The sequence below is a fragment of the Leptidea sinapis genome, chromosome 1 (genome assembly GCF_905404315.1).
Source record: "Leptidea sinapis chromosome 1, ilLepSina1.1, whole genome shotgun sequence".
Taxonomy (NCBI): Eukaryota; Metazoa; Arthropoda; class Insecta; order Lepidoptera; family Pieridae; genus Leptidea; species Leptidea sinapis.
The window spans coordinates 316094-344004 of NC_066265.1; the positions used below are offsets into that span (position 1 = coordinate 316094).

The following is a 27911-nucleotide window of genomic DNA, read 5'->3' on the forward strand; positions in this document are numbered from 1 at the left end:
TGGTTTAGTTAATTGGTGTTAATATTATTGGTTGATAATGTTCGAACGGTCTATCGCCAACGTCCATACCACGTTGAATACACCGGTTCTCGTCCGATCACCGAAGTTAAGCAACGTCGGGCGCGGTCAGTACTTAGATGGGTGACCGCTTGGGAACACCGCGTGATGTTGGCTTTTTGTTCAATTAACTCTTATTTTATTTTGGTTTAGTTAATTGGTGTTAATATTATTGGTTGATAATGTTCGAACGGTCTATCGCCAACGTCCATACCACGTTGAATACACCGGTTCTCGTCCGATCACCGAAGTTAAGCAACGTCGGGCGCGGTCAGTACTTAGATGGGTGACCGCTTGGGAACACCGCGTGATGTTGGCTTTTTGTTCATTTAACTCTTATTTTATTTTGGTTTAGTTAATTGGTGTTAATATTATTGGTTGATAATGTTCGAACGGTCTATCGCCAACGTCCATACCACGTTGAATACACCGGTTCTCGTCCGATCACCGAAGTTAAGCAACGTCGGGCGCGGTCAGTACTTAGATGGGTGACCGCTTGGGAACACCGCGTGATGTTGGCTTTTTGTTCATTTAACTCTTATTTTATTTTGGTTTAGTTAATTAATTGGTGTTAATATTATTGGTTGATAATGTTCGAACGGTCTATCGCCAACGTCCATACCACGTTGAATACACCGGTTCTCGTCCGATCACCGAAGTTAAGCAACGTCGGGCGCGGTCAGTACTTAGATGGGTGACCGCTTGGGAACACCGCGTGATGTTGGCTTTTTGTTCATTTAACTCTTATTTTATTTTGGTTTAGTTAATTGGTGTTAATATTATTGGTTGATAATGTTCGAACGGTCTATCGCCAACGTCCATACCACGTTGAATACACCGGTTCTCGTCCGATCACCGAAGTTAAGCAACGTCGGGCGCGGTCAGTACTTAGATGGGTGACCGCTTGGGAACACCGCGTGATGTTGGCTTTTTGTTCATTTAACTCTTATTTTATTTTGGTTTAGTTAATTGGTGTTAATAGTATTGGTTGATAATGTTCGAACGGTCTATCGCCAACGTCCATACCACGTTGAATACACCGGTTCTCGTCCGATCACCGAAGTTAAGCAACGTCGGGCGCGGTCAGTACTTAGATGGGTGACCGCTTGGGAACACCGCGTGATGTTGGCTTTTTGTTCATTTAACTCTTATTTTATTTTGGTTTAGTTAATTAATTGGTGTTAATATTATTGGTTGATAATGTTCGAACGGTCTATCGCCAACGTCCATACCACGTTGAATACACCGGTTCTCGTCCGATCACCGAAGTTAAGCAACGTCGGGCGCGGTCAGTACTTAGATGGGTGACCGCTTGGGAACACCGCGTGATGTTGGCTTTTTGTTCATTTAACTCTTATTTTATTTTGGTTTAGTTAATTGGTGTTAATATTATTGGTTGATAATGTTCGAACGGTCTATCGCCAACGTCCATACCACGTTGAATACACCGGTTCTCGTCCGATCACCGAAGTTAAGCAACGTCGGGCGCGGTCAGTACTTAGATGGGTGACCGCTTGGGAACACCGCGTGATGTTGGCTTTTTGTTCATTTAACTCTTATTTTATTTTGGTTTAGTTAATTGGTGTTAATATTATTGGTTATTATCGCAACTTTTATTATTGCAAAATAAACTAATTTTCATAAGTGACGCTAGGTGGCCGACAGAAAAATACGATGCAAATTGTTGCCTTATTTATAATATCATAAAGTCTATGTTTATTTAAATGAGAAAAATTAGCATTTATATTATTAAACCTGAGAAATATTGATCAAATTTGCTATTTATGACTTAAGCAGTAGCTATTCACTTGCACGATAAATTAGCATTTAATTTTCCAAGTCTTCAATGAATTAGGTAAAACATATAAGTACATTAATAATTTGAAATTATAACGAATGTTTTTTTCTCTGTTCAACTTCAGTGTTACTCAATTAGTCATAATTTTGTATAGCGGGGCCGTGTCGAACATTATTGTGTCGAACAATATTTTTGGTTTTTAGTTTCATTTCGGTAATTAAATTAATTCTCTATTTTTCTTATACCAAAGTAGTTGATTAGTATTAGTTATTAGTGTTCAGTGTACAAAAAATTTAAAATATTAAAATAACTCTAAATATAATATTTAGGTCTAGGTTTAGTGTAAGAAAAACTTATTTATTATTATGGTGGAACGACGACGTACTGCTGCTATATGGGACTATTTTTTGAGGAGTTAGAACAAAAGTGCTGTTTGCAACTTGTGCAGCAAGAGTTTGTCATTCAATCTATCAGTCCTAAGCCTGTTTTAAGTATGGAGGAAAATTCATTGATTGATGTGACCTTTTTAAATTTAACACGTCGTACCTAGTTTAGTGACCTGTCTAACACCCAGTAACTAACTGATTCATAAATACCAAAAAAAATGCAGATTGTTTAATATTCTAATTAATAGTAACTAACTGCTAACATAAATAAAATGTTGTACTAATGTTAAATTAACAAATGGTGAAATTTAACTAAGCAGAAAAACATAACGCTGTATAGTTACTTGTGAATTGTAATTTTTAACAGTGTTATAATAATTAGCGTTTTGCGTAACATGTTATTTTTTTTCGTATAAGCATTTTAACAAGTTAAGCAATATTAACGATTAACGTCACCTCTACTTGGGAACACCGCGTGATGTTGGCTTTTTGTTCAGTTAACTCTTATTTTATTTTGGTTTAGTTAATTGGTGTTAATATTATTGGTTGATAATGTTCGAACGATCTATCGCCAACGTCCATACCACGTTGAATACACCGGTTCTCGTCCGATCACCGAAGTTAAGCAACGTCGGGCGCGGTCAGTACTTAGATGGGTGACCGCTTGGGAACACCGCGTGATGTTGGCTTTTTGTTCAGTTAACTCTTATTTTATTTTGGTTTAGTTAATTGGTGTTAATATTATTGGTTGATAATGTTCGAACGATCTATCGCCAACGTCCATACCACGTTGAATACACCGGTTCTCGTCCGATCACCGAAGTTAAGCAACGTCGGGCGCGGTCAGTACTTAGATGGGTGACCGCTTGGGAACACCGCGTGATGTTGGCTTTTTGTTCAGTTAACTCTTATTTTATTTTGGTTTAGTTAATTGGTGTTAATATTATTGGTTGATAATGTTCGAACGATCTATCGCCAACGTCCATACCACGTTGAATACACCGGTTCTCGTCCGATCACCGAAGTTAAGCAACGTCGGGCGCGGTCAGTACTTAGATGGGTGACCGCTTGGGAACACCGCGTGATGTTGGCTTTTTGTTCATTTAACTCTTATTTTATTTTGGTTTAGTTAATTGGTGTTAATATTATTGGTTGATAATGTTCGAACGGTCTATCGCCAACGTCCATACCACGTTGAATACACCGGTTCTCGTCCGATCACCGAAGTTAAGCAACGTCGGGCGCGGTCAGTACTTAGATGGGTGACCGCTTGGGAACACCGCGTGATGTTGGCTTTTTGTTCATTTAACTCTTATTTTATTTTGGTTTAGTTAATTGGTGTTAATAGTATTGGTTGATAATGTTCGAACGGTCTATCGCCAACGTCCATACCACGTTGAATACACCGGTTCTCGTCCGATCACCGAAGTTAAGCAACGTCGGGCGCGGTCAGTACTTAGATGGGTGACCGCTTGGGAACACCGCGTGATGTTGGCTTTTTGTTCATTTAACTCTTATTTTATTTTGGTTTAGTTAATTAATTGGTGTTAATATTATTGGTTGATAATGTTCGAACGGTCTATCGCCAACGTCCATACCACGTTGAATACACCGGTTCTCGTCCGATCACCGAAGTTAAGCAACGTCGGGCGCGGTCAGTACTTAGATGGGTGACCGCTTGGGAACACCGCGTGATGTTGGCTTTTTGTTCATTTAACTCTTATTTTATTTTGGTTTAGTTAATTGGTGTTAATATTATTGGTTGATAATGTTCGAACGGTCTATCGCCAACGTCCATACCACGTTGAATACACCGGTTCTCGTCCGATCACCGAAGTTAAGCAACGTCGGGCGCGGTCAGTACTTAGATGGGTGACCGCTTGGGAACACCGCGTGATGTTGGCTTTTTGTTCATTTAACTCTTATTTTATTTTGGTTTAGTTAATTGGTGTTAATATTATTGGTTATTATCGCAACTTTTATTATTGCAAAATAAACTAATTTTCATAAGTGACGCTAGGTGGCCGACAGAAAAATACGATGCAAATTGTTGCCTTATTTATAATATCATAAAGTCTATGTTTATTTAAATGAGAAAAATTAGCATTTATATTATTAAACCTGAGAAATATTGATCAAATTTGCTATTTATGACTTAAGCAGTAGCTATTCACTTGCACGATAAATTAGCATTTAATTTTCCAAGTCTTCAATGAATTAGGTAAAACATATAAGTACATTAATAATTTGAAATTATAACGAATGTTTTTTTCTCTGTTCAACTTCAGTGTTACTCAATTAGTCATAATTTTGTATAGCGGGGCCGTGTCGAACATTATTGTGTCGAACAATATTTTTGGTTTTTAGTTTCATTTCGGTAATTAAATTAATTCTCTATTTTTCTTATACCAAAGTAGTTGATTAGTATTAGTTATTAGTGTTCAGTGTACAAAAAATTTAAAATATTAAAATAACTCTAAATATAATATTTAGGTCTAGGTTTAGTGTAAGAAAAACTTATTTATTATTATGGTGGAACGACGACGTACTGCTGCTATATGGGACTATTTTTTGAGGAGTTAGAACAAAAGTGCTGTTTGCAACTTGTGCAGCAAGAGTTTGTCATTCAATCTATCAGTCCTAAGCCTGTTTTAAGTATGGAGGAAAATTCATTGATTGATGTGACCTTTTTAAATTTAACACGTCGTACCTAGTTTAGTGACCTGTCTAACACCCAGTAACTAACTGATTCATAAATACCAAAAAAAATGCAGATTGTTTAATATTCTAATTAATAGTAACTAACTGCTAACATAAATAAAATGTTGTACTAATGTTAAATTAACAAATGGTGAAATTTAACTAAGCAGAAAAACATAACGCTGTATAGTTACTTGTGAATTGTAATTTTTAACAGTGTTATAATAATTAGCGTTTTGCGTAACATGTTATTTTTTTTCGTATAAGCATTTTAACAAGTTAAGCAATATTAACGATTAACGTCACCTCTACTTGGGAACACCGCGTGATGTTGGCTTTTTGTTCAGTTAACTCTTATTTTATTTTGGTTTAGTTAATTGGTGTTAATATTATTGGTTGATAATGTTCGAACGATCTATCGCCAACGTCCATACCACGTTGAATACACCGGTTCTCGTCCGATCACCGAAGTTAAGCAACGTCGGGCGCGGTCAGTACTTAGATGGGTGACCGCTTGGGAACACCGCGTGATGTTGGCTTTTTGTTCAGTTAACTCTTATTTTATTTTGGTTTAGTTAATTGGTGTTAATATTATTGGTTGATAATGTTCGAACGATCTATCGCCAACGTCCATACCACGTTGAATACACCGGTTCTCGTCCGATCACCGAAGTTAAGCAACGTCGGGCGCGGTCAGTACTTAGATGGGTGACCGCTTGGGAACACCGCGTGATGTTGGCTTTTTGTTCAGTTAACTCTTATTTTATTTTGGTTTAGTTAATTGGTGTTAATATTATTGGTTGATAATGTTCGAACGATCTATCGCCAACGTCCATACCACGTTGAATACACCGGTTCTCGTCCGATCACCGAAGTTAAGCAACGTCGGGCGCGGTCAGTACTTAGATGGGTGACCGCTTGGGAACACCGCGTGATGTTGGCTTTTTGTTCAGTTAACTCTTATTTTATTTTGGTTTAGTTAATTGGTGTTAATATTATTGGTTGATAATGTTCGAACGATCTATCGCCAACGTCCATACCACGTTGAATACACCGGTTCTCGTCCGATCACCGAAGTTAAGCAACGTCGGGCGCGGTCAGTACTTAGATGGGTGACCGCTTGGGAACACCGCGTGATGTTGGCTTTTTGTTCAGTTAACTCTTATTTTATTTTGGTTTAGTTAATTGGTGTTAATATTATTGGTTGATAATGTTCGAACGATCTATCGCCAACGTCCATACCACGTTGAATACACCGGTTCTCGTCCGATCACCGAAGTTAAGCAACGTCGGGCGCGGTCAGTACTTAGATGGGTGACCGCTTGGGAACACCGCGTGATGTTGGCTTTTTGTTCATTTAACTCTTATTTTATTTTGGTTTAGTTAATTGGTGTTAATATTATTGGTTGATAATGTTCGAACGGTCTATCGCCAACGTCCATACCACGTTGAATACACCGGTTCTCGTCCGATCACCGAAGTTAAGCAACGTCGGGCGCGGTCAGTACTTAGATGGGTGACCGCTTGGGAACACCGCGTGATGTTGGCTTTTTGTTCATTTAACTCTTATTTTATTTTGGTTTAGTTAATTGGTGTTAATATTATTGGTTGATAATGTTCGAACGGTCTATCGCCAACGTCCATACCACGTTGAATACACCGGTTCTCGTCCGATCACCGAAGTTAAGCAACGTCGGGCGCGGTCAGTACTTAGATGGGTGACCGCTTGGGAACACCGCGTGATGTTGGCTTTTTGTTCATTTAACTCTTATTTTATTTTGGTTTAGTTAATTGGTGTTAATATTATTGGTTGATAATGTTCGAACGATCTATCGCCAACGTCCATACCACGTTGAATACACCGGTTCTCGTCCGATCACCGAAGTTAAGCAACGTCGGGCGCGGTCAGTACTTAGATGGGTGACCGCTTGGGAACACCGCGTGATGTTGGCTTTTTGTTCAGTTAACTCTTATTTTATTTTGGTTTAGTTAATTGGTGTTAATATTATTGGTTGATAATGTTCGAACGATCTATCGCCAACGTCCATACCACGTTGAATACACCGGTTCTCGTCCGATCACCGAAGTTAAGCAACGTCGGGCGCGGTCAGTACTTAGATGGGTGACCGCTTGGGAACACCGCGTGATGTTGGCTTTTTGTTTTACCTTGGTCAAGTTAAATTTTGTTATTATTGGTGACAACAACATAAAAAATCTCTCCCACGCTTGTTGACTTATTGCTCCCATACTTTATAGCCACCTTTGTGACCATATTGCTCTAATTCATCAGTGTCCCCGAATTATTTAGGTAAAGTAGCGTCTGTAACGCAATTAGTATGAATCACATGGGTGCGCCCGGTTCGATGCTCGCCCGTCACGTGCCAATATGCGGTCTTCGAATTCATTCGTATGTTTATTGCACGTTTCATAATGTCGGTGACGTACCTGTGATTCCTGTCATGGTACACGAGAGTGTGGGCCGCAATGAACCACCACGTGACCTGTACGTGGGCTAGTTTGTCTCTTGTTCCAAAAAGCAAATTCAAAATGTTACTTGCGCTTTAAAAATTAGTTCTTTAAACATTATACGTCATATCCGATAGATTTCATCGTGAAATCTGTATTCTCTTTCATAACTGAAGCATATGTTACTATAATATATTTGCACAGCTTTATTTTGCTAATCCGTCCTTTCCCATTTATACATTCGGTTAAAAAGGGGGCACAAGTTTTAAGGCCAGTTCTGGTGTCAATAAAATATAAAATAGTTTATTTATTTAGGAGGCTAGAAGCACTGAGGACATATACATAGACGATGAGCTGTCAACACAAATACAAGAGAACTTCGGAGGGAGAGTGAAGATCCTGCCGCTGCACGGGTCTCTACATGAAATACTGTGCGAGAAAGAAGATGATTGCTGCTTGATAAAGGTGCGTGCTGTAATACGACCGCGCCCGTATCAAACATATGGAATAACTTTGACAACAGAGCCAAATATTAACTAGCTTTAAGGCCGGCAACGCTCTTGTGATTCCTCTGGTGTTGCAGGAGAGTGTGGGCGGCGGTGATCACTTAACACCAGGTGACCCGTACGCTCGTTTGTCCTCCTATTCCATAAAAAAAAAAAAGCTTCTGGCCACTAATTTCTTGGATATTTGGTTATACCGCCCACTAACAAAGTGTATGCAAATTCTTATGATGAACGACGTTGAATAGTTGGAGCATTGAGGCGAATTTGTAGTCAGTTGGGATATATTTTAGGTATGTAATATTTTGTCCTAAATCTAATGACGTCACTGGCTAGAACAACATGGTTATATAGCGGGAACCCAGCGGTATCACAAACTATTGTGGCTGATGTACTGAGGATCTTTGTAGAATATTGTGTTCCAACCACACCAGCGCGTAAACTGTTTATTATAAAAAATAGTATTTAAGGCTATCCTGAGAGGCTCCTGTTGCCTATTTCTATTCCTACATTTGGCTTACATATAAAAAATAAAATAGAATTAGAGATTGTAGCGTTAAATGAAACAAATTTCGTCTTCATAAAGTAATGTGTTTGCTCGGCTAGATCTAATAGTACATTAAACTTACTATAAAATATCTGGGTCTTCTATAATTTTCAATCTCAATACTAAAATGGTATCTGATGCAATGGTATTCGATTTTAGTCTTCTTTATGCAATTTTGCATTATTTTGTACACAAGTGGTTCAATGTATGAAATTAAATGTAAACATATTATGTTCGTCAATTATTGCAATCTAAATTTAACCTTAGAATTTCCAGCATTTAGTCGCAAGTTAATTTTATAACATTAAATATTTTTGATTTATTTATTTGTAACTTTTGTAACAGGTGAAGCGTGAAAACGGATGCGACTCATTGTACTTCCGGTGCGATTCCGACACGGAGTCACGTGACGCGACCGACGGTCACAACCACCCGTGCTCACACAAACACAAACACACCGACACGGTGGTATACAAGCGCATCTCTCTCGTCGAGGAAATACAGCGCGTCTGCCCCAAACGAAACAACCCTGTCACGGCCCTCAGGATGCTCAGCGACAGACTCAAATCTAGACCAAAATCCGAAGTATTCCTTAAAAACATCACTCAGGAAACCCGAGCTATGAGCAACAGTAGCCCATCACTCCTCACCAATGACAGAGAAGTGGAGGTGAACATCGAGAACGTGATGAGTTACCAGGACTCTTCGTCGGACGAGAATATCAAGTGTGACGATGATGACTTCGAGATCATCGAACGAGAGATCGAGGAGGGACTCGCCGCTGCCAAGTATTGTGTAACCGGCGGCCTGGAAAAGATCTCTGAAGAGAACCTTTCCGTATTAAATGACGAAATTGATTCAATTATTTTTTAAGCTGGCTTAAGATTAATCTATTTGGTTGAGTGTACGATCGCATTTAAGAATCCAAAGAGTTTATTAAGTTTTGAATTTTTTAGTTTTAAATAACAGTGCAAGAATTATGTGATTTAGATTAAGAGGCCGAACATTCCAGATTGGTTGTGATTTTAGAATAATTGATATATTTTTTTAATTATTTCCACTTGTTTTTAATATTATTAATTTTATCGTTTTTACCTCGGTTTTGAAGTGTTTTTTAAAACTATCTAATATTTAGATCTGCTGCTATTTTAACGTTGTAGTAAATTGAATTAATTTAGAAGAAATATAGTTTGTACTTGATTAATACGAAGCAGTTTGAGTAAATCATTATTATAAATGGTATTTGTTTTATTTGTATTTTTCTCACACATTCAAGTAAAATACTTTTCATCAATATTTTAACGTGTGTAACTTTGATTTTTTTGTTACTTTAGAAAAAAATGTCACCGAAATGTCCAGCGGTTGCGAATCTAAAGTGGCATTGGGCAGGACACATAGCTAGCATAGCACACGGATCACCGTTGGGGCAGTAAAGTACTCGAATGGCGACCTGTTCTACTGTATTGTACACCTTATACACCGGTATAAGTCTTATCTTTTTTGCAAGAGTTTGGTGGCGATGATCACGTACCATACTTCACCCACCAAGTACGCCAATAACGTTTTTTTATGACAATAAGGTACGAGACGACCAGAACGTTTAGCTGATGGTAATTGATACGCCCTGCCCATTACAATGCAGTATTGCTCAGAATTCTAGAAAAACCCGAAAATTTTGAGCGGCACTACAATTGCGCTTGTCACCTTGAGAAGTTAGATGTCTCCTTTGTCCAGTCATTTCACTAGCTACGGCGCCCTTCAGACCTAGTCACAATACGTTTTTACACATTACTGCTTCACGGCAGAAAAAAGCGCCATTGTGGTACACATAATCTAGCCGGCAGCTAGCATGTGCGAAGGAGCCTTCCACTGGTGTTCAGGTAATAATAATATTGACAGTCTTACACAAATTATCTTGCCCCAAAGTAGACGCCATAGCCTGACCTATGAGTACAAGGCAACGATGTATTGAATACAATATACCTACTTCACAACTAGTAAAAAAAGGAGGACTCCGCACCGTGATATTAGCAAGTGAAGCACATTTATGCTAGTGTGTATGCGGCTATGGGGTATACCAGTTAGGTACACAATTTTTTTTCTAACTATAATCATATTATATCCACAAATACTATTATATTATTGATTTACACTTTTTCACCACCCATGACGGCATTTTTAAAATATTTTATTGCGACGCAAACTGATCTGTCACAGACGATGGCAAATCTGATAATGGCGGCCGATCGGCTTGTATTAGTGTAAGTGTATGCGTGGGGCTATGTATTTACACGATTACCGGCTTGTTTTGGTGCCTCACTGTTATGTTAGGTGACACGGAGCCCTTAATTTTTTACTCGTCCGTGACCTACTTACATAATTTAATATACATGACTCGGAAATAAACATCAACACGCACCTACAGTGATTCGAACCCGGGACCTCTAGCTCAGTAGGCAGGGTTAAGGCGACAATAAATGCCAGCAACATTGAGCAAGTGGGAGGAGCTTGCTTCATTGCCGAGCACCGACGAGTGCCGACCGCACAAAAACATTGCCGTGGCCCGTGGCACAACGTGCCTTCTCCACCTTGTACAGCTATTACAATGATTATGTTATTCATTTCATTCAGACGCAACGGACGGCTTGTAATTTCGTAGAGTAACCATACGTTTCTTTACTACGTGATTGTGATCACTATCCAATATATTTCTGTTGTAATGTTTATAATTGACTGATTATTGAAAACATCTCTGTATGTTTAGATAAGTAAATAAAAACATAATAATTATCTGCGCGATTCCATGACTCGGAGTACAGTATTATGAAATACTTTTCAACGCACTTTTAACAGCAAATCAATAATTTGAATAAAGCTATTACGGCTAACATTCATGACTTCTAGTTCTACGAAAGTATTACGTCAGATTATATATTATACATATTAAATTATTTGTGAGTGTTTGTCACAGGTAGGTATTGCTACATGGAGTTCGATTCAGGCAGGCAACGCGAGCACACGTGCCGCGTTATCTGTCCTCCTTCGAATATTTTTATTACCTGCGTTATCGCACTATCTGCTCAGGCCACCTGGGCTAGCTATTGTTATCGCGCGCTATTGTTCGGGACTCTTTGAGTCTCGCACCTGTTGCGTTCCTTCGCGGAACGTAGCTTAGTTATTATCTGTGTTAATTACCCGGTTTTACGATCGTGTTAGTTAGCACCTGTGCTGTGTTTCGCGATTCTGCACGCTAATCGTGTGTGTTTGTGAGTTGCAGTTCGTGCCGTGTGTGTCTTCTCCGCGGGGGCCTGCACAGCGTGCATCGGGGTTCCGGCCCGGCCAGTCTACATCCAGCAAAGCTAAGTCTTAGACTTAATTATTATTATTAATTTCTTTTAATTTTGCATATTTTATTATTATTTATTAATGTGCAAGTGTACAACTTAACTATAGTTGTCCACTTAATTATTATATTACCCCTCTGCCTGACTCGGGCAGCGGGGGTTGTTGCCCGCCCAACCTAGTTATTAAATATGACAACCATGGCTTCACCAATGGTTCCCGACGAGGGCTTCTTCAGCGCTCTCTTAGATAGGTTATTTTCGGAGAAGATCGCTCCGCTTATTAAAAAAACAATAGATCAGACAGTGGATCCCGCTTTTAGATTGAAATCCAAAAAATATAACTCGTCATCTGACGTTTCGGGTTCCGACGGGGAATCCGAAATGGAACTAGGTAATGACTCCGACGCAAGCTCCGTAGCTTCGGTCAAACCAAGGAAAATGATCACCCGATCAGCCCGTCCGCCTGTCCTTCAGGCGTACTTTGACGCCCAGGCGACCCTTAAGGTCCCCGCGGTCAGTCCTGACCGCACGGAAGCTCCTCAGGCTTCCAGTGCTTCACCGGCCCAGCCGGAAACCGCTCTACCGTGGAGAGCGGAGAGTGTCGCGTCGGATGCTGACGGCTTCATCACCGTCAGTCGCAAGAAGAAGCGCGGTCGCGAATCGCCTTCTCTTGATGGCACACCCGCCAAGAAACCCGCGGCCACGACTGGCTCCACTCCCGCGTCCGCGCCCGCGCCCGCTAAAGCCCGCGTACTGCCTCCGACCAAGCGCCCGCCTCCTATTTTTATAGGAGACCGAGGCCGCTGGTTAGTTATCAAAAATAGGATCCCGAAGACGCTCTCCTTCCAGGCGAGTGCGTACCAATCTCTCATCAAATTAGAGACCAGAGAGGTAGCGGACCACCAAGCCCTGACATCTCTTCTTAGAGAGCTGAGTGTGGGTTTCCACACGTACGCCCTGCCTGAGGAGAAGCGTCTGAGGGTCGTTATTAGGAACGTCCCCAGAGAGTTAGGCGAGGCCGACATTCTGTCGGACCTCAAAGAGCAGGGTTACCCTGCACACGAGGTGCACCGTATGCGCGGAACCACCAACAAACAACCATTTAACATGGTTCTCGTCGTCCTCGACCTCACGCAAGAGGGAAAGGAAATTTTCAATATCAAATCGGTTTGCTCCCTTCAGAGCATCCGGGCCGAAGCTCCTCGCAACCGCGGGGGGCCCGGTCAGTGTCACAGATGCCAGTTATACGGGCACTCGCAACTGTGAACACACCCCGAGGTGTGTGAAGTGCCTCGGCAAACACGGCACGCCGGAGTGCCCTCGACCAGCGTAATGCGCGGAGCCCCCGGCCTGCGTCTTGTGCGGGGAGAAAGGGCACCCCGCGAGCTATCGCGGGTGTCCCAAGGCACCCAAACACATGCGTCACCCAGGGCGCCGCCAGCCGCAAGGCAGAGCAGAGAAAGTGGAGTTCACTCCGACCTTCAAATCTGCGCCGCCTCCGAAGGTAAACGCCTGGGCGAGGTCTCCTCCGGCTGCCAACGCTGCCACAGAGGCCACTCTCGCGGCCCCCGCGCCCCTCCGGCCACCGCTGGCGTCCCGCCCGGCGGCGTCGGTCCCGCGACCGAGGCCATCGGCGCCCGCGTCCACGGCAACAGGTAACCAAGGCGGCAGCACCTTTGCCTTCATGTTCGAACTGTCAGAGTTGTTCGACATAGATGAAATCACAGCCCTGGCCAGCAGGCTCGAGCCTGTCCGGGACGACCCGCCGTCGCTCCTGCAAGTTATGGCAGACAACGGCAAAATATTCCGTGCCCTCACCGATATAGGGCGAAAGTATAAAAACATTCGCGATGCCTAATTACGTAAGCGGACGGGTTAAACCACATACGCTCCGTATAGCGTATTTTAACGCCCAAGGCCTTAAGCCTCAACTAGACTTGGTGAAGGAGTTCGCTCACGAACATCAATTAGACCTATTCTTAGTGCAAGAGACATTTCTAAAACCACGTATACGCGATCCGCGTATCGCTAATTACAACTTAGTCAGAAATGATCGCACCAGCCGTATGGGCGGCACCCTCATTTATTTTAAAAGGTCTCTACACTGTATACCTGTAGATCCTCCGATCCTCACTAACATCGAGGCCTCTGCCATCCGAGTCAGTATGGCGAATCACCAGCCGATCACTGTTATTTCAGCTTATCTTCCGCCCAACAAAAAAGTATTATACACAGATATAGAAGCATTACTCGGCCACGGGGCCGCAGTCATGGTGGGCGGCGATCTTTACGCCAAACACTCCAGCTGGAACAGTAGAGCCACAAATAGAAACGGAATCTTATTAGATTCGCTTACAGACACGCTGAACTTTTCAGTAATAGCACTCGACGAACCAACACGTGATCCGGATAACGTCGCGCACCGACCCGACATACTAGACGTTGCGTTACTTAAGAACGTAACGCTCAATGTAAATTCAATCGAGGTTTTTCACGAATTAGAGTCAGACCACCGGCCCGTCGTCCTAAATCTAGGCCCACCGGTTAACTTTCAACCACCGACGAAAACAGTGATCGACTGGCAACGGCTGGAAAAGGATCTCGAGTCTATCAAGTCCGACGACCTTGACCTTATACCGGACGTCATCGACTCGGTCGACACGGCTCACAGTGCTATGTCTTATGTGACGTCACATATACAGAATAGGATCAAGGCCTGCTCCAGGCAGGTTCCGACGATGCAACCGCATCGCCTAAACCTGCCTCCAGAGGTCAGGAACTTACTCACACAGAAGCACAGAGCCACTAGACTTTACGACAGGTATCCGTCGGTCGAGAATAGGCGCCACCTACGCTACCTACAGCGGGTGGTACGGGAACGTATCGCGGAACTCCGCGGCGAACGTTGGGACCGCTTGCTCGGCAACCTTCAGCCATCACATGTGGCTTTCTGGAAGCTGCCTCGCGCGTTCAAACAGGAGCCGCCCACTGTCATGCCTCCTTTGGATAGACCGGGACTGCAGCCGGCGCTCGATGACGATGAGAAGGCTGAATGCCTCGCCGATAGTCTCGAGAGTCAGTGCTCTCCAAATGCAGCAGCCGACCTGACACACGTTGACGAAGTTGATCGTGAAGTTGAACGTCGCTCCGCTCTGAGCCCTTCAGGCGATGTAATAAAACCCACCTCTTACGAAGAGGTGAAGTCAATCATTAAGGAGCTTCACTCCAAGAAGGCCCCGGGGCCCGACACTATAAACAATAGGGTTCTTAAAATCCTACCCTCGACTCTTATTACTTTATTGGTTACCATTTTTAATATTCTATTGTCTAATAGCGCGTTCCCCGAACAATGGAAGGATTCCATTGTTATCGGTATCCCAAAACCCAATAAACCTAAAGCTAATCCGAGTAGCTATAGGCCTATTAGCTTAATTAACTCGATCGGGAAACTTTACGAAAGATTAATTCTCGCGCGTCTTAATCATTACATCGCGGAGCTCAACCTGATACCCGACATACAGTTCGGATTCAGAACCGCTCACTCGTGTCCCCAGCAGGCTCACCGACTCACCGAGTACATTCTTGTACGGCGTCAATTTCACGCTACCACGGCAGCCGTGTTTTTCGATGTCGCGAAGGCATTCGACAAGGTATGGCACAACGGCTTAGTATTCAAGCTGTATCAACTGGGAGTGCCAGACAGGCTCGTGCGCATCATACGAGCCTACCTTACTGATCGCTCCTTCCGATATCGAGTAGAGGGCACCCTATCCTCACCCAGACCCATCAGGTCTGGCGTGCCACAGGGTTCAGTCCTCTCTCCCACTCTTTTTCGCTCTTCACGAGCGACATTCCCAAGTTTCCGAGTGTCCACCTCGCTCAGTACGCTGACGATACGGCACTCTACTTTGGCTCCGCTCTATTGAACCGCTCAACCTTGAGCAGGAATATTAAAGTACTTCAAGCCGCCGTCGATGAACTAGGCAACTGGTTCAGAAAATGGCGGATTGAAGTGAACCCCACCAAGAGTGTAGCGGTACTCTTCGGTAACGCGAATAGCATCCGCGCTAAAAAACGACCGACCGACGTCATTAAATTGTATGAAACACCCATACCGTGGGTGAAGGATTACAAATACTTGGGAGTCACGTTCAACAGCAATATGAACTTCAAGAAACATATTGATACGGTATGCCCGATAATAGAGCCCGATTTGTCCTCAGTCGCCTTTATCCACTTGTGTGTGGGCGAAGCAAACTTCCGCTCAAACACAAAGTGACGCTGTACAAAACCATCGTACGGCCCATACTGTCATACGCAAGCGTTGTTTTCGCGCACACCCGACCGAGCTACTTACGTCGTTTGCAAGTAGTTCAAAATAAATTCACGCGCATGGCAACCGGAGCCCCGTGGTTCATCCGAAACGTTGACCTTCACCGCGACCTAGAGCTTCCGACGATAGCTCAACACTTTAAAGAGATCTCGCGACGCTTCTTTGACAAGGCGCCTAACCATCCCAACATCTTGGTTAGGAAGGCATGCGGGTACACCCCCCTTCACCATAGTCTCAACCCAATAAGACGTCCCAGACACGTAAACCGTTACGTTACCGTTAGACCCGGATGACGACATCACCATCGCGAACGCGACACCCACACAAACACCGACACAGACACGCACACACCGCCTTCGCAGGCGTAGGCGCGGTCAACCACCGCAAACCACTGGCACTCGTCACTCTGACGATGGCCAGCGGCCCGCACCCTAGATACACCACACATTGTTTTGATACCCGACGAGACGTTAGTCCTCGTCCTGTAATCGTTTCACTACACTCACTCACACACGGACTGACTGACGGACTGACAGACACCACTTACACAACCACAAACACACTCCACAAACAGACACAAACACAAACATACATGCACACTAACATTAACACTACTTACACACATACAAACATACATACATACAATCATAAACACATACACACACACTTACATACATTACACTAAACATCACCACACTCGCCGGCGAGTGTGTTCTTCTCATCCTTTCATCTTCATTTCATCTTCATTTTCATTTTCATTCTCTCTCCTTCCCACAAGCACACAGCCGGTCTGAGGTTCGAGTCTCCTTAGGAGACGCCCCGCGACTGTTGTTGCGTAGTCTTTGCGGCCTCCACGGCCCACGTCCTACTTGGCTGTGAAAGCCAGGGCTGCTAACAGCACAGAGGAGGTTTTAGTCGGTATGGGGCGTCCGCTTACGCGGACACTCGAGTCCGACATATTACGCCCCGTTCCGGGGCGTAAGTACGTAACAGTATTTCCTCCTCTCAAAAAAAAAAAAAGTATTGCTACATAGCTATGTAATAATAATAATATGTCATTTATTTCAGGCATTTTAAACCCATTACAGTAAATTGAATAAAATAGAATAAAATGTACTTAAAAATAAAATGGTATACATCACAGTACTTACTAATTAAATAACTTAAAACTAAAATTGCCCCAAAGGGGGGTTCGTACAAAAAGTAATGTACTGATAATATTATTTCCGGTTAATGTCACAATGCACTGAAAGCCAGTAATGGAGTATAGGATTATCTGGGTGCTCAGAGCATACACTGAGAATTTCGTTTTCGGATTCGCGAATGCGAGACCAAAAAGCAGCAACTCGTGATCTTATCACTGCGAAATAATCGGGGACTCTTGCGGCGGCAAACATGTCCGACGCACTGCAATATTTGTGCAGTCTCATCAGAATACGGTATGCATTATTATACTGCACTCTGATGCTGCTTCGTGCAGGTCAAGCAGTTGACCCAAAGCTGACTCGTGTAGAAGCATTGACAATATGCTCTAAATAGTGTCAGCTTCGCCTCCGGACTGCACTGTGCAAACCAGCAGCATATTGCATTGAACAGCCAGAGCCCTCCGCTCGCGTTCTATATCTTCGCTATCACCCAAATTCTCAGTTAGGATATGTCCCAAGTATCGGTCCACTCTATCTATGGATACACCGTCTAAAAAGACCATCGGAATTCATCTAGACCTTTCTTATTTATTTATAATAGACACACCAACAAGCTATTCTAAACTAAACAAAAATTAGAAAAATATAAAACGAACATTATGAACAGAATAGCTTTCTTACAGGTATGTACTCTGTTGTATTATTAAAGATAGTGTTAGTACAAAAAACGCAAAGTAATATAAAGATTAATAAATGTTAAAAATACAAATTATTTCTTATGATGAATATGAGTAAAACGAATAAACCATATATATAATTAAAAACTATTGTAAATAACACTGTTGCAAAGTCTTTTAAATTGTAGCACCGACATCCCAAACATATCCATGTAGTCAAAATTACTATTAAGGAGCTCATTAAATGATCTCATAGAGCGCTGCAGTGGAGAGTGAAGACCAATATTAGTTCTCGGAATAGCAAGATGAAAGAATTCACGATTAATAAGCCTTGCACCGGGGCGGGGTATATTGAAATCAATTTGTCGTAATATTTCTGGGGCACTAACAATACCATTACATAATTTAAATAAAAATAGCAAATCTTGAATACGACTACGATTTTCGAGAGATTTAAATTTAAAAATATTTAGCCTCTGGCTGTATGGTAAACATGAACCGCTATGTTTTGTGTCTTTGTAAACCAGAAATCGAGTAAAAGACCGTTGTATTTTTTCCAACCTATCAACATGAATTTTGTAAAAGGGGTCCCAAATCACACAAGCATATTCCAAATGCGACCGAACAAATGCATTGTATAAACACATGACAGAATTAATCTGTTTAAAATCTTTTGAAGTACGCTTAAAAAAACCCAATCATTTTCGTCGCCTTTCCCAGATGAAGTTCATCTATATGTGGTTTGAATGAAAGTCTAGTGTCAATTAAAATTCCTAGATCTCTGGCAGTATTTACTTCATTGATGGCAAGGTCATTAACAAAATATGTTGTGGATATTACATTTTTCTTCCGCGTGATTTTAATATGAACACATTTATGAGCGTTGAAGATCATTTTGTTACTTCTGGCCCAGTCACTAACAGCGTAAAGATCTTCTTGTAACAACGCTCCATCATTATGCGACTTAATTAATCTGTACAACTTTAAATCATCAGCATACAGTAGCGCTTTGCTATGCTTCACAACCGATATTACGTCATTAATAAAAACGACAAACAGCTAAGGCCCTAAGAGAGAACCTTGGGGAACGCCAGAAAATGTGGTGTAACACGTGGAGGTATAACCATTCGTGATGACTCTTTGAGACCTACCACTTAGGTATGACTTAACCCAAGATAATAGGGGGTTAGAGATACCGTAGTTGAAAAGCTTAGTCAGGAGTAGGTTATGGTCGACTTTATCAAACGCACTACTGAGATCCGTGTAAATGACATCCGTTTGAATACCACTGTCGACGCTTTCAGCTATAACAAAACTCATAAGATTTGTCACAATAACCTATTAACAAAACTCATAAGATTTGTCACAGTAGATTTGCCACCAACAAAACCATGCTGAGTGTTAGAATTAAGTTCTTTAAAATGCCAAATCATAAATTTATGTAGAATTCTTTCAAAGACTTTCGGAAATATAGATAGTAGAGAAATGGGGCGATAATTAGAAACATCAGATTTATCTCCTTTCTTAAATATTGGTACGACATTAGCTAATTTCCACCTAGTGGGAAAAGAAGATGTTAATAAGGAATGTGAAAATATAATTTTTAGTGGAAGGGCTAGTTGTTTTGCACATTTTTTTATGAATATTGGTGGGATACCGTCAGGGCCAGCCCCCTTTGAAGGATCGAGAGACAAAAGGGTTTTAATAATCACGTGTTCATTGATATATATATTACTCAAAGTGGAGTGCCCGTGAGCTGTATTTACACAATCATAAGAGACATTAATAGGGGTACCTTGATAAAGGGAGGAGAAATAACCAGCGAATAGGTTTACTATATCTTCACCTGTGTCAGCCGTCATATTATTGTAACTCATTTTGCTGGGAAGCGATGATGAAGAGCTCTTACGATTTTTGACAAATGACCAAAATCTACGAGGATTACCATGAATACCACTCTCAATATCCCTAATGTATTGTTTCTAACAAGTAGGCATTAGCTTATCAACTCGGTCTTTAAGAATTTTGTATTCAAACAGATCTCTTGGATTTTTATATTTTTTAAATCGTTTTCTTAATTTTTCCTTTTCGTTTAACATACGAATAAGGGGCTTAGATAACCAGATGGGAAATTTATAATTCTTATGGATCGACTTAGGTACAGTCTTTTCTATAATATTCTGAATAGATTTGTAGAATTTATCCACCATCGTATTGGTATTATCATAATTCTCCAGGTCAGTTTGCCAGTCTACTTTGTGTAATTCAGTAATTACGTAATCATAGTCTGCCTTCCGGAAGCTATAGGTAGCGAAAGGAACTGCTTTTAGGTTCGAGTGGCAGACTATATCAAAATTTATAAGTAGAGGTGGGTGATGTATATCAATTTTTGATAAAGTTTCTTCTGGACAACTAACTTTACCCCCCTTAAAATTACAGAGAATTAGGTCAAGAATTCGATCGTTAAAGTTTTTAACGTGATTAATTTGCATTAGATTATTTTTTGATAAGAAGTCTACAAAACTGTAACCTATGTTGCTATCATAGTTAGAAGGAATTAATTGCGGATATGTTTTGGAGTCGGCGCTTCTTAGCCGGAAACACCATCATTTGTGTTTTTTTTACATTATATTTGAGGTCATGCTGCCCTGCATATTTTTCACAGATAGCCAGCAGTTTCATAAGGCCTCTGATTGAAGGACTTAGAAGCACCATATCGTCAGCGTAGCTGAAGTTATTCACGCACGTTTTCCCTATGTGACAACCAACTCCGGCATTTCTAAGTTCCACAATCAGACCATTGACATAAAGGCTAAAGAGGTCCGGAGAGGTTAGCCCTCCTTGACGCACGCCGCACTCTAATCTAAAGTCATTAGAGATGGCGTCCCCATTCTACATAATTTGTTTGGTTTTCGTACCAGTATCTCAACAGATCTACAGTTTTTTGCGGTACATTCGACAAGGTGTGTTTTTGCCATAGTAATTGATAGTTTACCAGATCAAAAGCTCGGCTCAGATCTAAGAAGCACGCGTATACAGCGGTGTCCCTATGTGTGTAGTAGCTAAGTGTCGATTTGAGAGCAAATATAGCAGAATCCGTTGAGAGACCGGGACGAAAACCAAACTGCGCATCATCAATCTTTAAATTACGGTTTACATCCGGGTAAATTAATCTCTCCAGTATTTTACCTATAATTGTACCTAACGAAATTTCGTTAAGGCCAATTGGCCTATAGTTTTTGAGACTGGAGAGATCGCCAGTTTTTTTTTAGGGATAGGAACCACCACAGTTCTCAGTTTTTTGGCAAGTAACCTGTATTTATGCAAATGGTAAAGAGCTCCGCCAATTTACTATAAATTTTATCACCTGCGTATAGAATATGTTCCAGGCTTGATCCATCAAAACCTGGAGCCTTTCCCCTTTTCATTTTAGTGGTAACACTGGCTATATGGTCCGATGAATAACGAAGAGGTTTACATTCAGTACTACTATCATTACCATGCGATGTGGCATATTCTGCTTTACGAGTAGACAATGGGTCCACTTTGAAGTGGTGCGAAAATAAGTCGGCAATGAGTTTTGGTTCATGTTCTTTATCAACGCTCGCAGGTAAATTTGCTCTATAGTTCAGACGTTTCGTGGCCAAGTTTTTATCTGCCTGATGCGAGGCTAGAATATTTATCTTTATCTGGTCCTCGTTATTTTGGCACCTCTTAAATTTATTTTTAAAATTCTTACGACTGTCCGCCATTTTATCGTTAATCGCACCAATTTGCGGTTTACCACTCCATAGCGAATATTTGAAATAATGACGAACGTGGTAGTTCCATCCCAAAACTTTCTTATGTCTTACGGGTGCATCGTGACACACACTCTTTTTGGCAGCGTCTTGTAAAACCTTAAAAATACTGTCATAATAGCGGTCTAATAAAAATAAATGGGCATTACATAAAATAAAATTACTAAAATTACAATCTATACAGCTTAAAAAATGAATAGATAAATTAATATCACTCAGGTTATCACAACAATGGATATTATACCTATTGGTTTCGTTCATGTCTCTGTTACCCCAGTGAACTCCAGATAGTGTCTTATTTTCTATAGATAATGTTATTTTTTGAGGAAGTATATCCATTTCACACTTAATTAGAAGGGGAAAATGGTCAGACCAGTACACTCCAAGATCCACAAAAATGGAAATTACTGTTTCACGCGCTGCAGCCGTATATCCATTTCACACTTAATTAGAAGGGGAAAATGGTCAGACCAGTACACTCCAAGATCCACAAAAACGGAAATTACTGTTTTACGCGCTGCAGCCGTCACCACGCAGTGATCTAGCCAACGCTTAGACCCGCTGCCATCATTAATATGTGTAAACGTGTCCGGAGCCAGAACCTCAGTGTCAACGCACACGAGTGAATAGTCTGTGCAGAAAGCAAGCAGCTCGTTACCGAATCTAGTACCACAATGTGCGTTGAAGTCACCCAGCACATAAATAGCTTCAATATCACTGTCACTGATCACGGCTTCAATCCTTCCCAAACAAGCTATGAAGTCTGCCAGACAATCTTCATTACCATCATCAAATGGTAGATAGACAGTCACTACAAGGATATGGCGTCCGCCCAAATCAATTTGCACGGCCGCCAATCTGTCACTGGTACAGTCTATGATAGATACACTCGGAAACAGTGACTTACGCCACATCAGAGCAAGTCCCCCATACGGTCGGCCCTTAAGAATTCCTGTAGAGGTATCCACAGCTGATTTAGCAAAACAACTGAAGTGTTGACTGAGTCCGTTCACAAATCCTAAATCATGTGGGAGGAGCCAAGTCAGTATGTCAACGTTCTCTGATAGCTTCTTTATTTGTTCTGCAGATTTTTTTACAGAACGACAGTTAAACGTAGCTAATGTTATATTGGTTGCCTTACTATCCATATTATTTGTGCAGAACAACGTCTCGTCAATATAATAATCATATTTACTTTCGAGCGCGTGAGTCAACGTCACATATCGTAATTGAAAAGTAAGCTCCGTATTGGCTGGAAACTAGCGATACCCACCCGTATTTGAGCCCAAGTAGTATGTCCGCTTACGTTTTCAGTATTGTAGCTATTATTCATTCTTGTCTCGGCCCCCGCGCCGAGCAGACTACTTCACGCGCCTGTGCTCACGCTCCGCTACGCCGCCACGCTACGCCCAGTGCTACGCTACGCAGCTCCGCTACGTGTGGTACGAGTACGTATACTACGCCAAGTTCGACTGGTTACGTCGAATTCGTTCCGGCCCGCAGCTTGCTTACAGCAATTTTTGTTGTAGTAAGTGAGTTGCGTGCCATCGCGGTTGAGCTGAAGGATACCTAACGGTGACAACTAACTCAGCTAACGTTGACCCGGTGCGTTTCTCAGGCCTCCTGACCAGAGAGAAACCGGACGACCCGATCCCATTGCACTTGGGCTTTCCCAAGGGTGACGGTTCGCGGCTATAACCATTAGGGATAGCCGCGCCACCTCTTCCAACCCCCGTTGCTCCCTGCCCTCGGCGGGGAGGCTTCTTCATCAGTATGGCTCCACCAACGGACGATCGCAACGCCATTATAATCCAGATTGCGGCTTTGCTTAAAGCCGCAAATATCAAATTCGACCAATCGCTAGCCGATAGCCTCTCCTCCGTGGTCAACACCCCAAGTCAGCCCCTTGCTGACTCTCCCGCGTCCCCCGATGAGCCCTCCGCTCACAAACCCGCGTCCGAGGACATGGAGTTCTCCGACTCCGCCTCCTGCGGCCGAAAGCGGCCAGTCCAGTCCTCCTCTGAGGACTCTGACAACGGAACCGTCACTGGCTCCGTTGTCAACACCTCCCGTTGTCCCCCTGGAGAACCTTTCAAACTGGTTCAATCCAGGAAGAAGCGCCAGTCCAAGCGCTCAGCAACCACGTCGGATAACGTACTCTCCGCGGTAACCCCTGTTCCTCTAATGTCTCTCGACATTAGCTTGCCCGAGGTCTCTGTCACCTCTTCTATGAAGCCAGCCACGCGCTGCACGCCTGTCCTCCCTGCTAATAAGCCCCCACCGCCTATCTTCATACGAGACAAGGCAAAGTGGACTTATGTTGCTCAGCTCTGCGCCGACAAAAAGGTGCAATACACCCGAGCCACAAACACGGGTGAAGCCATCCGCGTAGTCGTCCCGACTACGGAGGACTTCCGAGTCCTCACTCGCCTCCTCACTCATAAGAGTGTGGCTTATCACACCTATGCGCTCCCGGAAGAGCGCAAAGTGAAAGCCATCCTACGTGGCGTCCCATATGAACTCCCCAGTGAGATCATCCTAGAGGACCTGACCAAACAAGGGTTCAAGGCCGAGGCTGTACACAAAATGTACAGCCGATCCGGCAGGAAATACCCACTGGCTCTGGTCATCCTCACCAATGTCCCCGAGTCGAGGGAAATCTTCAAGAGAGAGCTCATCGTATGTGGGCTCTCAAACATCCGTGTTGAAGCTCCACACAGACGGGGCTTCCCAGGGCAGTGCCATCGCTGCCAGCTTTATGGCCACGCAGCTGCAAACTGCTCAGCCCCGCCTAGGTGCGTCAAGTGCCTAGAGCCACACACAACCAAGGAGTGCAAACGCACCCGCGATGCGGAGACTCCTCCAGCTTGCGTCCTTTGCGGGCAGGAAGGACATCCCGCGAACTACCGCGGATGTCCCCGCGCCCCTCGTCCCTCAACATCGAAGCCTGCTAAGAAGCAGGCTTCTAAACCAGGGCCACCTCCGGCCACTGGCACGAACTTCCCTCAACTGAGGAAGAGGACAACCGGGCCTTTACTCTCCACTTCTTGGAGACAAGCAGCCCCGGTCTCCCAGACATCAAATGTCAATTCCCGCCCTGTGCAAGTCACCCCGAGTGGCCGCAGATGGGCAACACCTACGCAACCAGACTCAGGAGTGCAAAACCCCCTGAGTTTCTTGAAGAATGGAGAATTCGATATTAAAGAATTCAACATTCTCGCCAATAAATTTAAAACAGCTAGGTCTCCACATGAGCGCCTTATTGCAATGATAGAGCACCAAGACCTGGTGAACTCTATGTATTAATGTCCCAATCGCGTAACGCTTCAACACCGAACATGGGGCGAGTGAAGCCTCAGGGCTTAACACTTGTCTCATTCAATACGCGCGGTCTGCGCACCAACCTCCCAGAGATTAAGGAATTTGTTCGCAATAAGGACATCGACCTATTGCTTATCCAAGAAACATTCCTTAAACCCGACGCTTCAAAGGGATTATCGATCCCTTCCTATTCTCTTATACACAATGGCAGAGCCGACGACCGTCGTGGCGGAGGCACAGCCATTTACTATAAGAGATCCCTTCATTGCTCGCAAATCGCTACTCCAGTGCTTACCAACATGGAAGCAACCGTCTGTCAGTTGGGCATGTCAGGTCATCCGTCTCTGATCATAGCCTCAATCTACCTCCCTACTCTCAAGATCCCTCTCTAGAGCGACCTTGAGACTCTCCTCTCTCTAGGTGACTCAGTCATCTTGTTTGGGGACTTCAACTCCAAACACACTGACTGGAAGTGCCTATCCACAAACGGGAATGGCATCAAGCTCCGCCGTCTAGTTAGGTCTATGGACTTAGACGTCCTAAGTCCCACCTCTCCAACGCACTACCCGGATAACGTAGCACACTCCCCCGATATTTTAGACATCGCCTTGGTCAAGGGTGTCGCTCTTAATTTAAGGGCGATTGAACCACTCGATGACCTGGGCTCCGACCATCGTCCAGTCTCCCTCAAGCTTGGGCCCCATGCCCCCACTCCTACCACCATACACCCTAAAACCCTCACCAACTGGGAGGGTTATAGGGAGTCTCTTGCATCAACTTTTGATGCCCACAATTCACCGTATGCAATCTCGTCCAACTATTTCGATAGTACGGATAAGATTGACATCACGGTGAAAGCACTTACTCAAACAGTGCAGTCCGCTCTCCATGACAACGAGCGGGTGGTTAAGGTTAACAGCCATAAGCTCCCGCTTGATGTCATGAACCTCATTAGAGCCAAGAATGCAGCTCTCAGAAGAGCCGCCAAGTACCCAACGCCCAACTATAGGTCACGCGCTAACTTCCTCCAGAGCCAAGTTAGGTTACGTCTCTCCGAATTGAGGAATTCCAATTGGGATTCACTCATGGAGAACATATCCCCTTCACACCAGGCGTATTACAAAGTGGCGAAAGCCCTTCGTACTGACGCAATACTCCACACTCCGCCTTTGATACGCCCCGACGGCAGTACAGCTTTCGAGGACAGGGATAAAGCGGAGTGTTTTGCTGAAAGCATTGCTTCACAATGCTCACCCAGCACTTCTTCTTTCGAACCCCTCCACGTAGCGTCGGTGGAGAATGAGGTCAGCCGTCTGAACTCAATGCCTCTCACCGACGATCCCATTTCAACTTCTGTAGAGGAGGTTAAATCCATCATCCGTGGATTAAAACCTCGCAAAGCTCCAGGAGCCGATGGTATTTCCAACCTGGCGCTCAAACACTTCCCCGAGCAGGTGATCTTCTTTCTTGTCCTCCTCTTCAACGCCTGCCTCGACCACTGCTTCTTTCCAACCGCTTGGAAAGAGGCCATAGTTATAGGGATCCCTAAACCAGGAAAACCCCTCAATATCCCCTCCAACCATCGCCCCATCAGCCTCCTCAAGGCTATGGGGAAAGTCTTTGAACGGGTTATTCTGTTCCGTATGAGAAAGCATCTCTTTCCAACGGACGGCCCTCCCTTAATAATAAATCAACACTTCGGCTTTCGTGCTAAACACTCTTGTCCTCAGCAAGTCCACCGCATTGTAGAGTACATCTACAGCGGGTTCTATCCCAAACGTAAGAAGACAATCGCTGTCTTCTTCGACGTCGCCAAGGCTTTTGACAAAGTCTGGCACGAAGGCCTAATATATAAACTCCACGCTCTAGGCCTCCCATCCCGATTAGTCCGCATAGTAACTTCTTATCTCCACAAACGTACCTTTCGTTTCAGACACGAAGGTGTCCTCTCCTCCCCTCGCCTGCTCACGGCTGGGGTTCCACAGGGCTCAGTGCTCTCACCACTTCTATACATATCGTATACCAACGATATTCCCATCCCTAGAAATGGAGTCCAACTCTCTCTTTTCGCTGATGATACCGCTCTCTACGTCCAGTCCCAACAGATATCTTCAGTCCTCTCCAGGCTCCAACGCTCAGTTAATGAGCTAGGTGAATGGTTTAGGAAATGGCGTATTGAGGTCAACCCGGATAAAAGCTCCGCAGTCCGTTTTGATTTTAAGCGCAGACGCTTCTGCCGGGATCGACCCATTCATCTATTAGGCTCCCCTATCCCCTTCAGGTCCACAACCAAGTACTTGGGTGTGACCCTCGACTCCCAACTCACCTTCAGGCCTCACGTCAAGAAGGTGACCGGAACCGCCCGCTTCTATCTGTACCGCCTAAACAGTATGTTAGGTAGGCACAGTAAAATGTCTTTTAGGAACAAGCGAACACTCTTCAAGGTTTGCATTCGACCGGTTTTGACTTACGCCGCTCCAGTTTTCGCTCATGCGAAACCCAATATTATAGACAAATTACAAACAGTTCAATCCATTTTCTGCCGTAAGGCTGTCAATGCCCACTGGTGTGTTAGAAACGCAGACCTTCACCGGGACTTAGAGCTCCCCACCATCCAACAACACCTTAAGTGCTTGTCTGAAACTTTCTTTAAGTCCTCAGACAATCACCCAAATCCCCTGATTAAGGAGGCAGCGGATTATACCGCCTCCCCTCCTTCACGTCATCAAGTCAGGAGGCCCAGACACGCCCTCTCCGATCCCCCTAACAAACTCTCGTCTGACCTGGAACGCCTCTTGGCATCCGGGGACAATCAGACGCACTCACCTCTATTT

General features: G+C 43.5%; 1 protein-coding gene and 24 non-coding genes across 25 annotated transcripts in view; all 25 read left to right on the forward strand.

Moving 5' to 3' along the window:
* The window catches only part of LOC126967950 (uncharacterized), a 41470-nt gene extending 31805 nt beyond the window's left edge, over positions 1-9665 (forward strand). Inside the window, exons 6-7 of the mRNA XM_050812666.1 lie at positions 7723-7872; positions 8803-9665. Of these exons, the coding sequence (XP_050668623.1) occupies positions 7723-7872; positions 8803-9330 (678 nt within the window). The 3' untranslated portion in view covers positions 9331-9665. The remainder of the gene's footprint in view (positions 1-7722; positions 7873-8802) is intronic.
* Positions 56-174, forward strand: LOC126971105 (5S ribosomal RNA). Its single transcript, XR_007730817.1, has one exon. It is a non-coding gene; the product is annotated as a 5S ribosomal RNA (ribosomal RNA).
* LOC126971108 (5S ribosomal RNA) lies at positions 258-376 on the forward strand. Its single transcript, XR_007730819.1, has one exon. It is a non-coding gene; the product is annotated as a 5S ribosomal RNA (ribosomal RNA).
* Positions 460-578, forward strand: LOC126971114 (5S ribosomal RNA). Its single transcript, XR_007730820.1, has one exon. It is a non-coding gene; the product is annotated as a 5S ribosomal RNA (ribosomal RNA).
* Positions 666-784, forward strand: LOC126971121 (5S ribosomal RNA). The gene has a single exon (XR_007730821.1). It is a non-coding gene; the product is annotated as a 5S ribosomal RNA (ribosomal RNA).
* Positions 868-986, forward strand: LOC126971127 (5S ribosomal RNA). Its single transcript, XR_007730822.1, has one exon. It is a non-coding gene; the product is annotated as a 5S ribosomal RNA (ribosomal RNA).
* LOC126971133 (5S ribosomal RNA) lies at positions 1070-1188 on the forward strand. The gene has a single exon (XR_007730824.1). It is a non-coding gene; the product is annotated as a 5S ribosomal RNA (ribosomal RNA).
* LOC126971140 (5S ribosomal RNA) lies at positions 1276-1394 on the forward strand. Its single transcript, XR_007730835.1, has one exon. It is a non-coding gene; the product is annotated as a 5S ribosomal RNA (ribosomal RNA).
* LOC126971155 (5S ribosomal RNA) lies at positions 1478-1596 on the forward strand. Its single transcript, XR_007730837.1, has one exon. It is a non-coding gene; the product is annotated as a 5S ribosomal RNA (ribosomal RNA).
* On the forward strand, positions 2812-2930 carry LOC126971159 (5S ribosomal RNA). The gene has a single exon (XR_007730839.1). It is a non-coding gene; the product is annotated as a 5S ribosomal RNA (ribosomal RNA).
* On the forward strand, positions 3014-3132 carry LOC126971162 (5S ribosomal RNA). Its single transcript, XR_007730840.1, has one exon. It is a non-coding gene; the product is annotated as a 5S ribosomal RNA (ribosomal RNA).
* Positions 3216-3334, forward strand: LOC126971166 (5S ribosomal RNA). The gene has a single exon (XR_007730841.1). It is a non-coding gene; the product is annotated as a 5S ribosomal RNA (ribosomal RNA).
* On the forward strand, positions 3418-3536 carry LOC126971172 (5S ribosomal RNA). The gene has a single exon (XR_007730842.1). It is a non-coding gene; the product is annotated as a 5S ribosomal RNA (ribosomal RNA).
* On the forward strand, positions 3620-3738 carry LOC126971178 (5S ribosomal RNA). Its single transcript, XR_007730843.1, has one exon. It is a non-coding gene; the product is annotated as a 5S ribosomal RNA (ribosomal RNA).
* On the forward strand, positions 3826-3944 carry LOC126971185 (5S ribosomal RNA). The gene has a single exon (XR_007730848.1). It is a non-coding gene; the product is annotated as a 5S ribosomal RNA (ribosomal RNA).
* Positions 4028-4146, forward strand: LOC126971193 (5S ribosomal RNA). Its single transcript, XR_007730852.1, has one exon. It is a non-coding gene; the product is annotated as a 5S ribosomal RNA (ribosomal RNA).
* On the forward strand, positions 5362-5480 carry LOC126971198 (5S ribosomal RNA). The gene has a single exon (XR_007730853.1). It is a non-coding gene; the product is annotated as a 5S ribosomal RNA (ribosomal RNA).
* LOC126971202 (5S ribosomal RNA) lies at positions 5564-5682 on the forward strand. Its single transcript, XR_007730854.1, has one exon. It is a non-coding gene; the product is annotated as a 5S ribosomal RNA (ribosomal RNA).
* On the forward strand, positions 5766-5884 carry LOC126971211 (5S ribosomal RNA). The gene has a single exon (XR_007730856.1). It is a non-coding gene; the product is annotated as a 5S ribosomal RNA (ribosomal RNA).
* On the forward strand, positions 5968-6086 carry LOC126971215 (5S ribosomal RNA). Its single transcript, XR_007730857.1, has one exon. It is a non-coding gene; the product is annotated as a 5S ribosomal RNA (ribosomal RNA).
* On the forward strand, positions 6170-6288 carry LOC126971221 (5S ribosomal RNA). The gene has a single exon (XR_007730870.1). It is a non-coding gene; the product is annotated as a 5S ribosomal RNA (ribosomal RNA).
* On the forward strand, positions 6372-6490 carry LOC126971227 (5S ribosomal RNA). The gene has a single exon (XR_007730871.1). It is a non-coding gene; the product is annotated as a 5S ribosomal RNA (ribosomal RNA).
* LOC126971231 (5S ribosomal RNA) lies at positions 6574-6692 on the forward strand. The gene has a single exon (XR_007730872.1). It is a non-coding gene; the product is annotated as a 5S ribosomal RNA (ribosomal RNA).
* On the forward strand, positions 6776-6894 carry LOC126971233 (5S ribosomal RNA). The gene has a single exon (XR_007730873.1). It is a non-coding gene; the product is annotated as a 5S ribosomal RNA (ribosomal RNA).
* Positions 6978-7096, forward strand: LOC126971236 (5S ribosomal RNA). Its single transcript, XR_007730874.1, has one exon. It is a non-coding gene; the product is annotated as a 5S ribosomal RNA (ribosomal RNA).
* Positions 9666-27911: the final 18246 nt, after the last annotated feature.